The sequence below is a fragment of the Marmota flaviventris genome, chromosome 1 (genome assembly GCF_047511675.1).
Source record: "Marmota flaviventris isolate mMarFla1 chromosome 1, mMarFla1.hap1, whole genome shotgun sequence".
Taxonomy (NCBI): domain Eukaryota; kingdom Metazoa; phylum Chordata; class Mammalia; order Rodentia; family Sciuridae; genus Marmota; species Marmota flaviventris.
Window position 1 is genome coordinate 16,089,962 of NC_092498.1, and position 16,453 is coordinate 16,106,414.

At 41.2% G+C, this 16,453-nt stretch overlaps 1 protein-coding gene across 1 annotated transcript in view; it reads left to right on the forward strand.

Annotated features, from left to right (window-relative positions):
• Positions 1-15,017, forward strand: part of Kiaa1549 (KIAA1549 ortholog) — a 138,768-nt gene extending 123,751 nt beyond the window's left edge. Inside the window, exons 17-20 of the mRNA XM_027952212.2 lie at positions 1,695-1,741; positions 5,911-6,068; positions 12,048-12,193; positions 14,037-15,017. Coding sequence (XP_027808013.2) covers positions 1,695-1,741; positions 5,911-6,068; positions 12,048-12,193; positions 14,037-14,291 — 606 coding nt within the window. The 3' untranslated portion in view covers positions 14,292-15,017. The remainder of the gene's footprint in view (positions 1-1,694; positions 1,742-5,910; positions 6,069-12,047; positions 12,194-14,036) is intronic.
• Positions 15,018-16,453: the final 1,436 nt, after the last annotated feature.

Below are 16,453 nucleotides of genomic sequence, written 5' to 3' on the forward strand. Positions count from 1 at the left end.
AGCCTCTGTGTTCCCCTGGATGACATTCTGCTCCTTTTTACCAGCAGGGCGGTGTGGGTTAGGCAGCAGTGAGTCAGGCAGCTGGGATGTGGTGTTCCTGCTGCCCTAAGTGGAGCTCCACTCTTGGAGTCACCCGCTGTGCAGGCCTCGGTGCCAGCTAAGGCCTTTTACAAGCTGCCTCTGCTGCCTGGTGGCTCCACCTCAGGCCTGTCCCAGGCTCCAGCCATTTGACTCGCCTTTCACATTTGACTGGGCTGTGTTTTATATGGATTAAGAATGAAATGAAAATGAGACTTGTATTGACATAGCTGATTAAAACTTTAAAATTCAGTTTTGTCCTCCAAGCCTTTTATATAAGTGTGACTCATTTAAAGTAAATACCTGACACACAATCACAGTAATTCTGTCAGGGATTTTTTTTTTTTTTTTTAACTTGCCCTGTCTCTCAGCACAGAACATCCTCTTTCTGAAGACAGTAGGTTAAAATGCCTCACCCACAATAGTACCATGGATAAAAATGGGCAGCTTTTTCCCCATAGTTTTTCTGTTGGTTTATCACTCAGATCTCCTGAAATCCTGATAGGTAAAGTGACGAGCCTTGATTTAAAAAAAAAAAAAAACATGCATATGAATGTGTCTTAAAACTCTGAGTCATGCTGGAGGTGGGTGGGCACCATGGCTAATCTTCATCCAGTCTCAGCTTTTTCTTCAGTCATTCAGAAAAACGAATCAAAACTGCTCTTCTGCCATCTTTCCGTTTTCTCTGTTACCCCCTCTAGTTTATCTTCCTCAGCTGGGAACCTACAAGGTTCTAATCTTCCTCCCGCTGCCAAGGGGATTGAGTCAGAGAAGATCAGAAGGGGACGCAGTTCCACCAGGGTTTCCCATCTACAAATCCCTCCAGAACCATCATAGACATCCTTATGTCGTATGACCTTCTGAACACCAAGGCCTCTATTTTCCCTCTTAAGAGGAGAGATTTGTCCAATGGGGAAAGACCCGTTGGGAAAATCTGGGCAGCACAGCGTAGTGGGGGAAAAGCCTGGACTTTTGAGAAAAACTAAAATTATAGCCTAAAAAAGAAAGATCTAGAATCAGTGCAGCCCCAGGAGCCAGGCCTGGTAGTTCCTGATTACAGGCAAGCAGTTGTTCACAGTGGCCCAGGAAATGGTCAGAAACAAAGGGGCCGCCTTCATCTTCTAGTCTCTAATTTTGGGTTTCCTTCTAATTTCTGGTTTTCTATTTTTACAGTATTCTAAACATGGTACAGCATTTGATGGTTTAGTTTTGGAGATATTTGAATTGCTGCTGGTCGCTCCCTGGATTTGGGGGCGGGGAGCGTGTGCTTCATACTAACTGCGACCAGTTAAGCTACCTTCTAGCAGAAGATAAAGTTCATAGAGAAGGAGACTAGGGGTGAACAGGCACAGAAAACCTGTCTATTGTTCACAGTCTTAGTTTTTGATATAGAAAAGACCTAGAAATGAGTTGTGTCTTCTCTAAAGCCTGGTAGCCCTGTTCCCCAAACTGAAACCCTTGCTGGATGGCAGAATGCCCCAGGAGCATGCTAAGCTTTAATGAGAAAATAATTCTCCCGAAAGTTGATCCTGCAAGCCCAAGTTTATAAGTTTGCTGTTGTCACTTTATAATAAGTACTGAATGTTAGTCTTCATGTCCTTTTGAATTTCTTCCAGAGATATGAAGACTATGGGATGACTCCCCCTTCTGGCCCATTGCCAAGGTAAGGTTTCAGAACAGAATGTATTATGACTTTGTTTTGTAGGCTGCTCTTTTTAAACTCTGTAAACCCATGTCTTTTAACTAATATGAACAGAGATGTAAAAGTGATTTATATCTTCCCTTGATCTAACCAGAAGAGGAGGGGGGAAAGTTAGGACTTAAGTTCTGCTTCCAGTAATGACAGGCTAGAGAGTTTGAACCGGTCCTTCTGCTGGGAACACCTAGAAAAGCTAGATAAGATATTAATTGTTTTTTAAACTCCAAGGGCTAACAGAGCTGTGCAGCAGTGTGGGACCAAGATCTGGGAACCCAGAGAAGTGAGCCCTTCTTTGGGGTCACTTTTCTCCCAGTGGCATCTGCTGACTCCAGAAGAGGCAGCTGAGATGCTGAGAAAGTGGATGAAGCTCTAAGAGACTGCATACAGGGCTTGGGGGGAGGAGGAGAGACCTTGATAAACACCCAAGGTTTTGAGTTCTAATCCTTAGGCCCTGGGAGAAAGGGTGGGTCATAGGCAGATTGGTCCCTTCAGAGATTGACGTTCAGCTTTGAATTTTAATGAGGGATTTCTCTCTGGCAGAACACATGTGAGTCCCCCGCCTCAGAATGGTTAATACACTCCAGGCCTTATACTGTTTCTACAGTACATGTCACCATGGACACGCACACAACCAGGCATATGAGAAGAAAAGAAAACACAGTTGAAAATAAAATCAGGAGCAACAGACAAAAGTAGAACCACAGGGGATCCAGATATTGGAGCTGTCAAACATAGATTTTACAATTATACTTAATATGCTTAATATGGAGTTCAGTTTTATTGTCTGGGAAGATATATAAAAGTACTACTTTGTGTTAGACTATTGTAAGTCAAGGATTCTGGTGTAATTTTTAGGTTAACTAAAACAGTGCAAAAAATGCTTAAATATAATAAGAAGAAAGAAAACAATTTTAAAATAATCCAAAAGAAGATAGGAAATAGGAGAAAAAAGAACACGAAATTGGCAGAACTTACAGCAAGCCAAAGTAAGATGGTGGAGATCTAAATTCAAGGGTGTGTGTGTGTGTGTGTGTGTGGTTTCACTAAATGACAATGGCTATATATTCTAATTAAAAGACCAATATCATTATATTGGATTTTAAAAAGGGGTATTTGACTTATGAAAGACATGTCAAAAATATAAAGATATGGAAAGGATATAGAAGATTTGAACATGATTAATCAGTTTGAGCTAATTGATATACATAAAACATGGAATGTTCAATACTGCACAACACACCATTTTTTTAGGGGTGGGTAGTACTGGGGATTGAACCCAGGGCCTCCCACATTCTTGGCCTCCCACATTCTACCTCTGAGCTATATCCCTGGACTTTTGTATTTTGTTTTGAAACAAGGCTTTGTTTAATTGCTGAGGCTGGCCTCAAACTTGTGATCCTCCTGCCTTAGATTTCTGAGTAGCCAGGATTATAGGCATGTGCCTCCATGCCCAGCATACCTCTTTAAAACACATTTTTTTTAAGAGCTGGGAGACATATAGCTCAGTGGCATAGCACTTGCCTAACATGTATGGTCCTGCATTCAATCCTCAGTACAACATACACACAAAAATAATGAAAAATTTACTATATCTTGGGCCATAACCAATCTTAAATTTCAAAAAAATTAAATAAAAATATATTTGTTCATCCTAGTAAAATTAAGAAATGATAATAAAAGATAATTAGAAAACCCATGTACATTTAAAAATTATTCAGTACTCTGCTAAATAACATATAATACACTTATAAATCACAATAGAAAATTTAAAATATTCTAAAATGAATAGTAAAGTACGATATATCAAAAGTTGTAGGATCAGCTATGGTAATGTTTGGGGGAGGGAATTGTTATCCTTAACACATGTATTTGGAAGGAAAAAATAGCTGGAAATCAACAATCTAACTACCCATCTCAAGAAGTTAAAAAAGAATATCCAATTGAAGGAAGGAAATAATATAGACTGTAAAATAGAAAACAAATCTCCTGGCAAACTTGATAAAGTAATCTGTGTAACAAATCATCAATAGGAATGAAAAAGACAAATTAACATAATCTTAAAAGATTTTACAAACACATTTTTGTTAATAAATTTGAAATGGAAAAATTTCTAGAAAGAGGAAATCTGAATCATCATATAATTATTAAAAATGGAAATCATAATTAAAATTCTTCCCATAAAGGAAACTCCAGGTCCAGATGGCTGCAACAGTGAACTCTGCCAAACATGATGGAGGGAAAGGCCAATGTTGTACAAGCTAATAAAAAGTAGAAAAAGAAAGACTACCCTCAAATCACTTAATGAGACCAGGGTCATTGGACCTCAAGGACAAGGACATAAGAACAAGGTCATTGGAAGACTGAAAACGTTAAGGGCCAGTTTCACTCTTGAATATAGACATGAAAGAATATGAAACCAAATACTTGCAAACACATCCAACAACACGTACAGAAGAATATCATTTACAGCCAAATTGGAGTTATTCCAGCAATGTGAAGGTGATTTAGCATTTTAAAAAAAATCAAGCAATGTAACACATTGCTTTAAATGGAACTAAGGGGAAAAATCTCATTTCGGTAGCTGCAGATAAAATGCAGTTTTTTTTTTTTTTAAAGCCAGTTTTATGTTAGTATGTTCTTGATGAAGTAGTAAAAATTAATTTTATTCAAACTAGGCCCTTGAGTCTTTCATAGTCTGTGTGACAAAAGTGGAGGTACTGACTGGACAAATAAGGCCCTTGTGCTGAATATGGGATCTTGGAGGAGAGCACCTGCTCTGCTGTTTGTGACTGAATGGAACCAACTGCCTCCTCGCTTTCTATTTAAACAACTGATGAACATCATGTTCAGACTTGGGAGTTTATCACTGTGTTGAACATGAATGAAATGAACTTCTTACTTCAAGAAAAACAACTGACAGTCTTTTTGTCAATGGTAAAATTGAGCTTTCAAGTGAAAATTAGACTAGAACCTTTTGTCTGCCATGTTGAACTTGAGAGCATCCTAGCACTCTTCTGGATGAGCGTGGTGGTTCCAGTGAAGCAGGGGAATTTTTGATACTGTAGAATTAGGCATGTGAGTGTCCATCATGTCTTTGTGATTCAGTGAACTAGTATTCTCCCAATGGTAGATGCATGGGTTGAAGATCCACTCAAAGTCAAGATAGAGCCATCTGATATTGTTTCAGATCCTGCATTGCAACTAATCCTTAAGGAATTACCACTTAAGTTTTGGTGTGGTCTCAAGAAGAATATCTGAAGTATTATTTAAGTACTTTCTAAAAAAGGCTATTAAAATACTCTTCTAAGAAATGTTTTGCAAGGGCAGATTTTCTTTCTAAAATAACATGTGTCAACCGATTGTAAAATATTTGAGAATCCAGATGTCCCATGTTAAGAGAGTCTGAATAAAATAAGAGTGCTACTCTTTTCACTAATCTGAGGGGGAGGGATTGGAGAATGTAACTAAATTCATAACATTGTTATGCTAGCATGTGATAGGTTTGTAGTTTTTGTAAATGAGTTTTTAAAATATTGAAACATTTTCTTAGTTTTAATTTCTAATAATACCATCAGTGTGGGTAGATGTAATCATATAAACAGAAACTCTTGGGAGTTCCTCAATACTTTTTATGAGTTTAAAGACATCTGGAGAACAAAATAGACCAAATTGCCTTAGAACATGGGTTTTTGCCCTCGATAGACACACCTGTGGAGTGTTTTCAAAGCCCTTGTCTTGGTTACACCATGTCTGGGGTGCAGCGTGGGCACCAGGATTTCGTCTCCCCCAGTGATGCTGATGGGCAGCCATGGCTGAGGACCACAGCTTTATTGGAAATCTGTGCCTTTCTTTGATCTGGAAACTAAAGCTTCCCTTCTTTTTCTTTAAATAGAAGAACTATATATATCCAATCACTCAGCATAAACTGGTGAACATCAGCTGAGATAGTACTGAGATAGGGCCATGGAATAATAAAATCCACCTTAGGGAGCGGTTTCCGTCTCCCACCTTCCAGGAGCTGGAGGAGGATAAGCAAGTAGACAGAGAAGTCTGCATTTTCTGCAGGGTGGGACCGACTAGGTAGAGGCCAGCGCAGGGGAAACATAGTCCTGATGCCTATGCTTTGCCTTCAGACCGGGTTTTGGCCCTGGGTTGCTGCCATCTTCAGAGCTGGCACCCCCTGAGCCCCAGCAGCCACAGTCGTCAGCAGAAGCTCCATTTGCTGCCCGAGGGATCTATTCAGAAGAGATGCCATCAGTGGCCCGGCCCCGGCCTGTTGGGAGCACCACAGGTAATGTGGCGATTGAGCTTACATTTCTGGGGGAATTACTTTAGAAATAAATTTAAAGGCCATAGCTAGGCTTCCCAGAGGGTCAGCGTCTTGGTGTTGAGCAATCTCTTCTCTGGCCAGAGCTCCTTTCTCTCAGGTTCTGGTAGAGATGAGGACAGGGGAGGGGAAGGGCTGTGGCAGAGCCCCCCAAGGCTGCTGTCTGCCGATTCCTGAATCAGCCAAGTCACAGTGAAACTGCGGCACACACCCTCCAGGAAGGCATGGCTAAATTCTCCAGTGAACGGGAGGTCTGTGGCAGCCCTAGGACGGCATCAAACTGAGTTTAAAAGAAGGAGCATTTGTGCCTTGTAGTGAACAACCCTCAGAGTTGCTGGACAGTGGCTAAAGGGAGATTTCGTTTTATTGGGTCACTTTTGGAGAGCATGCAACCTTTGTTTTCTCCTCAAGTCTCCCTGCCCTCGGCTTTTCCCTTCTGCCTTTTTAAGTACAGGTTGAGTATCCCTTATCCAAAATACTTCGGACCAGAAGTGTTTCTGTGTGTGTGCTCTTGTGTGTGTTTTAATAATTTAATAGACTTTACTAGTTGAGTATCCTTGGTCAGAAAATCCCCAATCCAAAATGCTCCCAAATCGGAAACTGCTTGAATGTCATGTCAAAGTTTTGGACTTTGGAGCATTTTGGATTTCAGATTAGAATGCAAACCCTGTTATCTCCTTCCCTTTTCTTATTGTCACTTTTGTGACCCTTTGACTAAGCCCTCCCTCAACTGACTCAGACAAGAGCAGAGTCAATGATAGAGCACCTGTGGAAGTCGGAGCCACCCTGGCACTGTGTGGACGCCTGTCTGCCCCTCTTTAAGTCCTCATTTAGAGAGTTCTCCTAATGCCGTTCCTGGGTAACTAGCACCACTTCTACCATCATTCAGTGGTGGAAGTCATGTTTTCTTATTCTACCATTATTACAATTTAAATCCCTGAAAACAGCATCTGTTTTAACTACCCAATGAAATTAAAATAAAAATCTATGCCAGGATATCTCCACATAGGAAGTTAAGTTTCCAACTTCTGTTCTTAAACAGAAGTTTAATATATGCTAAAGTAAATATATGCTAAAGTAAATATATGCTAAAGTCTTCAATTTCTGGAGATTTTGAAGCCAGAGAGAAAATAAATTGTAAAACCTTCTAAAATATATTTATTTAATTGATTTGAGAAGCATTTTGCACAATATGGTTTACTTAGTACAGATTTTTTTTAAAGACCACAATTGAAATGTGATTAAATTTCCTTTTATGTATTCATTTTTGCTTTTTTAGAAAGAATTATAAGCATCTGTATTTTAATAGGCCAACTGCTCTTGGGTTTTATCTGTTTTGAGACATATGTAAATGTTTTCAGAAAGGAGGAGCTTTCTGAATTTTAGTAAAGAAAGAAAGGAATGAAAAATGATTTCTGAATTGAGAGATCTCAATAATCACAGTTAGATAAGGAACAAATTTATTTTCAGAAAGTAAGTTAAGAAGAAAATACAAAAAAAAAAAAAAAACATTTGTCTCAGAGCCTCCTTGGAGTTTTATGTTAATTTTCAAACCCAGATCCCATCCTCAGGTTCAGCAGATGCTTGATATTTGGGAAGAATTTGTTCTGAACTCTTTGTAAATCCCCCAATTTTCAATGACAGCTCTACTTTATGATCAATGTCCCTAACTGGTCCAATAGAAGTATAAGTGGAACACCTGAGAAAACACTTCAGACCCCTAGGAGGCACATGCTGGTGGTGGTCTGTGTCCAACATGGCTGAGTGGAATTTCTTCATGGCAGTTGGAAGGGTTGCCCCATCAGTTTACCTGTGGTCCAGACTTGTCCCCAAATGACAAATGACCATTCCATTTAATAGAACTTGAACTTCTGAGTGGTTGATACTGTATAAGCTCTATTTATGAATGCTGTTCTGTGTTCTAGAACATCTGTAGTATAAGATCTGAGCTCTCCCTATTACTTTTTTAAAAATTTTTTATTAGTTGCTCAAAACATTACAATGATCTTGACGTATCATACATTTGATTCAAATGGGGTACGTAACAGCTCTCTATTCTTCGAGAATTTTTTAAGTTCAATATCATCTTACTGTGTTCTATTACAAAACCTCAAAGTCACGCTTTTATTTTTTCCATTCATTTCTTCAACCTCCTTTTGGAAGACTGAGGCTTCAATGAGAGGGAACCATGATGTGTTAAATAATTTATTTCTTATTTTCTGAACATATATCATTCTATGTTATAAAGGAAGTAGTTTAGGGGGCTGGGTTGTGGCTCAGTAGCAGAGTGCTTGCCTAGCACGTGTGAGGCACTGGGTTCAATCCTCAGCACCACATAAAAATCAATAAACAAAATAAAGATTAAAAAAAAAAAAGTAGTTTAGGCCAATTCCAAATTCGTAATAATTGCGATATGTTTTTCCATTTTAGTCTTCCAGGATGTTTTTATATCTTGCATTATCTGCTAGTCCTCAAAACAAATAATGGCTGGGCACAGTGGTCTATGCCTCTCATCTCAGTGACTCAGGAGATTGAGGCAGGAAGATCATAAGCTGGAGGCTGGCTTTGGTAACCTTATCTCAAAATAAGAAATAAAAGGGTATATAGTTCAGTGGTAGAGCATGCTTAGGTTCAATTTCCAGCACCACAAAAAAAAGAAAAGAAAAAAAAAGTATCCTGCTATGATATGGGACTTCTCATCCTTTATGCTAGGCTTTGTGATGAGTCTTATTTCTCTTGTGAAATGTTGCGTATGTGAGCCTTGCTGCACAGTATAAATACTAAACAAAATTCAGATTTATTGTTTATTAAAAATCTAGATGGATATAGAAATTCTATGTGTCACTCATTTGAAGAGGGAGTTTTATTCTAGCAATTTCTAGTAAGAGAAGAAATTGTATTAAAATTTACAATGGAAAATGTTGGGATCTAGTATAATTATCTTTCTGGCTATAAAAATTATCAAACATATATATTTCTGAACATAACCAAAAATGAAATACTACCTAGGGAAAGTTTGTGGTATATTATAACCAAAAGTCATTTTTATTATAGAGGATAGCTCCTGTAAATTGACAAATGGGCAAGCCTCAAAAGATGAATAGGCAAAATATTGAAAGAAAGAATTCATAAGAGAAAGCTGTGTGGGGGCTGGGCTGTAGCTCAGTGGCAGAGCCCTTGCCTAGCATGTGTGAGGCACTGGGTTCAATCCTCAGTACCACATAAATAAATAAAATAAAGGCATATTGTCCATCTACAAGTATACAAAAAAAAAAAATTAAAGATGTGTATAGACCACATGTAGTGGTGTATACCTATAATCCCAGCTCCTTGGGTTGAGGCAGGAAGATTGCAAGTTCAAGGGCAGCCTGGGCAACTTGGCAAGACCCTGCCTCAAATAAAAAGGGTTGAAGTCATAGCTCAGTGGTAGAGCATTTGCCTAGCATGCATGAGGTCTTGGATTCAATTCCAGTAACACACACACACACACACACACACACATACAGAAAAATAGAAAAAGATGCATGTGTGTGTATATGTGTACCCTATAAAAGAAAAACTTGGAAAAGGTTCCAGTTTTGAAAATAGCTTAAGAAATACAAATTAAAACCACAGTGAGGCATAACTACAATCATGAATCATTTTCTAAAGATGGTTTTATGATAGAATTTTGCTGATTAAATAAAATAAAAGATGTAAAGTGCCCCAAATCGTGCTTAGCATATCATACATTTTCAATAAATACTAGCTGCCTTTATTATTATTACTATTATGTTATTTCAGTGGTGGTGTAAATCATTAAAACATTTGGAAAGCAGTTTGATAATAGGACTCATGAATCTTTGATTTGGTGTTTTCACTTCTAGAAAGTGAAAGGAAATCCCCTAAATTCAAAACATTGGGTGGAAATTATGTGTGTCAAAATGTTTATCACAGCATTATTCAGAATAGCAAAAAAAGTATTCACTTTTAGGATTCCCAGTAAGTGCATCACTAAGTAAACTGCACAGCTATTTAAGATGAAAATATAAAAAGCCAGAAAAGAAGTGCTAGCCAAGGTGGCAGGTCCCATAGTCCTAGTACTCAGGAGACTGAAGCCAGAGGATCTCTTGAGACCAGCCTGTTTCCAAAAAAAGAAAAAAGAAAAGAAAGAAAAGAGGAATTTAGGAATCACCAGTTGTTGCCTTGCCCACATTTGTTCTTTTCATATCTTCCAATCCTTGAAATAAATCTGATTGGGTTTTTCACAGCATTGGAGATGTTGGAAAGCCAGGCCCACAGGAGCGGGCTTGTCAGAGGCTGAGCTGGAATCAGCCCAGACTCTGAGCTCCACGCAGAGTCAGGGGAGAGCCTGTGCTGTATTATTGAGTGATCAAAGCAGGGAGCAGAATCATGTCTGGATTAAGATGGCAGCCACTGTGTGCTTTCCCCCTGCGCACTTGTTTGGACCTTTGGAAACCACTGTGAACACCCGGCTAGATTCACAGCTCCTCAAGAGATTTGCTCAGGCAGTGCCTGCTAAGTAGACAGTGCCGATAGTCCAGATACTGTCAATACGCTGTGAGTTCTCAGTAAAGGATGGGTGCTCCAGTGGAGTTCATTGCTCCGCCAGAGGCCTGGACAATTTTCCCTGACTTTCAATTACCAATATATGTATCCAGATAAAACCAGTGGGAGCTCTTTTCTTAAAAGCAGCTGATGAGTTAAGGTCTGATAACTAGATAACGTGGGTAGGAGTGGGCTTACAGATGGAGGGACTTTCCCCTCTTGAACTCTTAGAACCTGAGCATCACGGATGAACTTGATGATCCTGGGAGCATTTGGAAATAAGTATTTCATTTCACAGCACATAAAGATCATATTCTAGGACCAGGAGTGTAGTTCAGTGGTAGAGCACGTGCCTAGCATTCACGAGGCCCTGGGTTCCATTCTAAATGCTATAAAAAGTGAAGTTAAATAAGATAAAATAAATAAAGATGGCTTTTTTCCTCCTTTAATTTGCAGTGTAGGGATATTTCCAAATACCAAAAGTTGGTGTCCGAGGAAATAGGTTATTTAACACCTGACCATCCGAGCCACACAAGGCTACAGGTTTCCTGTGTCTGGGAGTTAGTGCCACAGAGTCAGCTGGTCTACCTCAGTGTCCCTCACTGGCTAGGTGAGGTGTGAGGTGTTGCTTGTGCTATGGCTGAGTTATGGGAACACTGTGAGTAAAAGGGCCTCAACATTCTGAATTCAAACACATTTCCGCCTTTTAAGAAAAAAGCAGCTGGGCTCAGTGGCACACGCCTGTAATCCCAGAGGCTTGGGATGCTGAGGCAGGAGGAGCGCAAGTTCAAAGCCAGCCTCAGAAACTTAGAGAGGCCCTGTCTCAAAGAATAAAAAGGGCTGGGGAAGTGGCTCAATGGTTTAGTCCCCTGGGTTCAATCCCTGGTACCAAAAAAAAAAAAAGCATAGGCCCTAAACAATGTAGTGAAACCCTGTCTCAAAATTAAAAGGGCTGGGATATGACTTAGTGGTTAAGTACCTCTGGGTTCAATCCCCAATAACAGGGGGAAAAAAAGGCATATTGGATATTCTGCTCTTTGTGAATCTCAAAGCTATAAGCAACAAGAACCAGGTGTCAACTTCTTTATGGCTCTAGAACCTTTGAGTTAGCATAATTAAAAAATCAGCAGGGCCACCCTGGGTGTCACCCTACAGACAAGAGCAGAAGTGCCCTCTGTGATCCTTCATCCTCAGACCTTTGATGTGTCACCATTAGCCCCTGTATTGAAAGGGAATTAGAGCAGTTCCTGGGCTGTTCTCGTGGGACAGGCCATTTCTGGAGATGGCGCTGGCACTGTTTGAACATTGCTCATCGTCCCTGTCCTTAAAGGGGCCAGTGGTCAGAGCGGACGGTATCTTACTCCATAACCAGCGACTGCACCATGTTCCTCCCAGGCTCCCAGATCCAGCACCTGACGCAGGTGGGCATTGCTAGCAGAATCGGGGCCCAGCCCGTGGAAATCCCGCCCAGCAGAGGTGGCCAGTATGGAGGACCGGGCTGGTCTGCATATGGGGAGGAGGAAGCAGGGCGAAGGGAGGCCGTGAGTATCCGGGACTTGGGCCATCAGTTAAAATTCTCACGCAATCTTTAAATTTAGCTGCTGCTTCTTGGGGAATCCATTTTTAATCTCCCTCCCTGTTTTCACCTTGCTGTGTGTTTGCCTGTAGCTTGTAGCAAACTCTCTCTCACTTTTGGAAAGCATACGTACTTTCTTGAGGCAAATTTCCATGGCTTTAAGTAGCAAGTCTGAACCTGAAGGTAGCTAAAATCTGGACATGGTCTTGGTATGATCACTATATGAACATCCCTGATCTCACCATATGCTTTGTGGGGCTTGCTGATGTTATTTCCACCATGCCCACTGTGCTAGATGGTCTTGGAGTGATCTCAGAGGTAGCAGGGTCTCAAGGCATAGACCTCCCTCAGTGTGGGAACAGCTAATTTCTACAAGTGCCCTTCTCTGTTTTTCTCAAGAATTTTATATCCTCGAGGGATAAATTAATGAAGTTTGAAAATACAAGCCAAACTATCACTTTAGGTTTTATCCTTATCTTTATGCTCTGGCTTTTATTGAATTTCTTAACCTTCCTAACAGCTATGCTAGATCCCAGTCATGGTTAGATGCTTTATGTAGTGAAAGTAAATTCACATTAGAGTATGTTTTTCCCCAAACGACATTTGTCAGACTTACAATTGCAGGTCTTTGCTTAAAGTTATCGACACATTTTTTTTTTTTCTTCTGCCTTCATTGTATTCTACTGAGATTCAGGTTTTCCAGTCAAATCCAATAATGTTCACTTTGAAGGATTTCTTTATTGCTCTATGGAGGAGTGAAATGTAGAAAGAAATAATTCAGGACTAGGAGGCCACATTTCTCTCGCTTTTAGCATTAAGGTTTTTAGTACACAGATATACCACACTGACCTATACACTAATTTAGTGCATGGATGTGAAGTTTTTTCTTCCACTTGAAAAAATTATGAAGGATATTTTAAAAATGAAAAAAAAAATCACTGAAAAGCATAATTGTTCTTGTCAAATGAATGCCAAATTAATCCATGTTCTGCAGACATCAGCAGGACAATTGTCTACTTTTGTGTGTATAACTTAACTTTAAATTGCACTTGAAAAGACATGGAAAGACACTGGGCCTTGGGGCCACACACCTGTAATACTAGCCACTCAGGAGACTGAGGCAGTAGGATCACAAATTGCAGGCTGGTCTTGGTGACCTAAACCCTATCTCAAAATAAAAAATGAGAAGGGCTTAGGAAATAGCTCAGTGGCACTCCTGGGTTCAATACCCAGTACCTGAAGATAGATGATGGATGGAGAGATTGGTAGATGATTGCTGATAGATAGGCAGGCGACACAGCTCAGCAGCTTGCCTAGCATGCCCCATGCCTTGGGTTTGAACCTCAGCACTACAACAAGACCACAGATTGATAAGACACAAGATGATCTTGTGATCTGGCCCAGGCTCCGTGGTCCCGCCTGAGTTCTCAGGTACATACTCTTTGGACTCCGGACCAGGCTAAGGCAGTGGTTCTTTCCATCCCCTTTGCCCCAGTCTTACCTCCCTCTGCTCTCGAGTGTTGCCCTCTGACCTCTCACCTTCATGGGGTGCTTGCCTGCTCTCCCTTTCCAGCTCCCCAGGTCCCTGCCTGTTGTCCTATGGTGGCGAGTTCCACACCAACACCTGCTTCACCCACTCACTCCACACCCTGTGCACAGGCGATCAGGCCACAAGGGCCCTGCTGGAGGGCCGAGTGACCCTGGGAGGTGGGCGAGGGAGCCCATGAGCTTTCCCAATGCCAACTTGAACTTGATGTTCCCTTTGGTTGCCGCGTGGGAAGTGCAGTAACGTTTGCCATGTTTTTCAGCCTCACGTTCTTGGACATCAAGATTATTCTTCTTCACCGCTGTTTCAGGTGCCAAGGACTTCAGGCAGGGAGCCCTCAGCTCCTCCCGGGAACCTTCCTCACCGGGGACTGCAAGGCCCTGGGCTGGGTTACCCCACCAGCTCCACGGAAGACCTCCAGCCCAGCCACTCCTCAGCCTCCCTCATCAAAGCGATCCGCGAGGAGCTCCTCCGGCTCTCCCAGAAACAGAGCGCCGTGCAGAACTTCCACAGCTGATGGGCCTTGCCCACAGGTTGGCCAAGTATCCGCTTCCCGTGGAAGCAAGACCAAAAGGAAATCAACTGAGCGGGTGTTTGTAAGCGGAATGAGCATCTCCTGGGCGAGCTGCCTGAGTGAGGGAGCAAGTGGCAATTTTAGAAGATGCCATAAGTCACACAACACCCATGATACTTTTCCTAGATTGGCAATTTGGTGGCCACTTGGGTTCAGTTGAAATGTATGTACTTTTGGCCAAAAGCCAGCAGCACTTCACAAAAACAAAACAGAAACCTAAGCTAACAATTTTGTTTAAGTCTCCTTTTTAAAGGCAAAAGATGAAAATGTGTAGATGGTGTCGGGTTGGAAGGAACCCAGCGATTCCAAGGGATTCAGACTGACATGTACGATGTACCTGCTGCTTTGTTTTCTAAGAAGAGATTTGAAGACATTTTATTAACAGCTTGATTTCCCTCTTTTTCTCCATAGGAACTTATTTTAATAGGAATATTAACAACAAAGAGTACTAAGACTGTTGGGAGATTTTTTTTAAAAAAAAGCTACTAGTGAGAAACCAAATGATAGTTTAAGAGCCTGAAGACTCTAAACGAAGCCATCGCCTGCGTTCTTCCTCCTTTTTTCTGGTGCTACAGCCCCAAGGGCCCCTTCGCCTTTGTGTCTGTGAAATGCAACGTTGGCTTTGCAATGGAAGAATGGGTCGAAGGTTTCATTCTGTTCTAGAGGGAAAAAAAAAAAAGAAAAGAAAAGCAACTCCCAAGTGGTGGGAGAAAGCTTAATATTTATTTGGTTATTCAAAATACATATCAAAATTTAGATTTACCTTCTTAATTGTATTTGCTGTTTAGTAATTGGGCAGGTGCAACTCCTGATGGCATCCCATTTCAGCACATGCCATGGAGGCCAGTCCTACAGAATGAGGCTTTCAGGAAGTCCTAACTGGTAGAACCTTGCACGTTGCTCATGATCTGCTCACAAATTATGTTTGAATGAGAAGTCTTCTGTAAGCAGACATTATTGAAAACAATTCCTAGGACCACCAAATTATTGTGAATCCATCCCTAGTAATCCGTTCCCTGTGTTCAAGACCTGGAAGTGGAACAGAGTCCGATTCAGACCCTGAAGAGTCAAGAAGAGTTTTGAGACCACAAGGGAAAGGAGAGAGTTTCCCCTCATTTCTGATTTTATTGTGTTATTACTTTGTTGAGTGACTATTAAAACTGTCTCATGCACTGTGGGCCAGAGAGAGGGGGTCATCTCTCTTAGAACATGCTCCTGAAGTTTCCCCACGTCCCACATTAGAGTCAGAAAGGGAGTGATTTGTTCTGTTTTCTGGTGCCTGAGTGAAACTCAGAGGAAATGCAGGCTTACAGACGAGATTCCCACTCTGAGCCTCTTTTTATCAGATGAATTAATACTTTTGATTAAACAAAAGATAACAAGGTAGAATTTGGGGCTGTGCTTTAATCAAAACCTGTGTACCTGCACCAAGTTTTAAGAACCTGGAAACAGCTAGAACAAGCTTCCAGAGTACAGTCATTGGTTCCATAATCATGCTGTACTCCATCCTTGGTTAAGCTTGTGGTACGGAGTTAGAGTTTGGGGACACAGGGAAAGCCAGTTCTGCGGAGTTCAAGTGTAGCCATTGTTCACCTGCCTGCCACTGAAAGACTAGGGTGCAGGAAGGTAGGTACGTGAGTCAGGTTTTTGTTCCTGTGACTAAAACATCTGACGAGAACAATTTAGAGGAAAAGTTTATTTGGGGTCATCAGTTTCAGTCCACGGCCATCTGACTTCATTGCTCTGGGCCCAAGATGATGCAGAACATCATGATGGATGGGTGTGGTGAAGGGAGGCTTCTCAGCTCATGGCAGGCAGGAAGCAGAGAGCAAGGAGCCAGGGACAGAATATAATCCTCAAGGGCATGTTCCCAGCGCCTATTTCCTCCAGCCACACCCCACTTGCCTACAGTTACCAACTAGTAGTCCCGTCAGTTATTAATTCATGCTGAGCTTGGAGGTGCACACCTGTAATCCCAGCTACTTGGAAAGCTGAGGCAGGAGGATCCTTAGTTCAAGGCCAGTCTGGGCAACTTAATGAGAACTTGTCTCAAAATAAAAAGGGCTGGGGATGTAGCTCAGTGGTAGAATCCCCCTGTGTTCAAT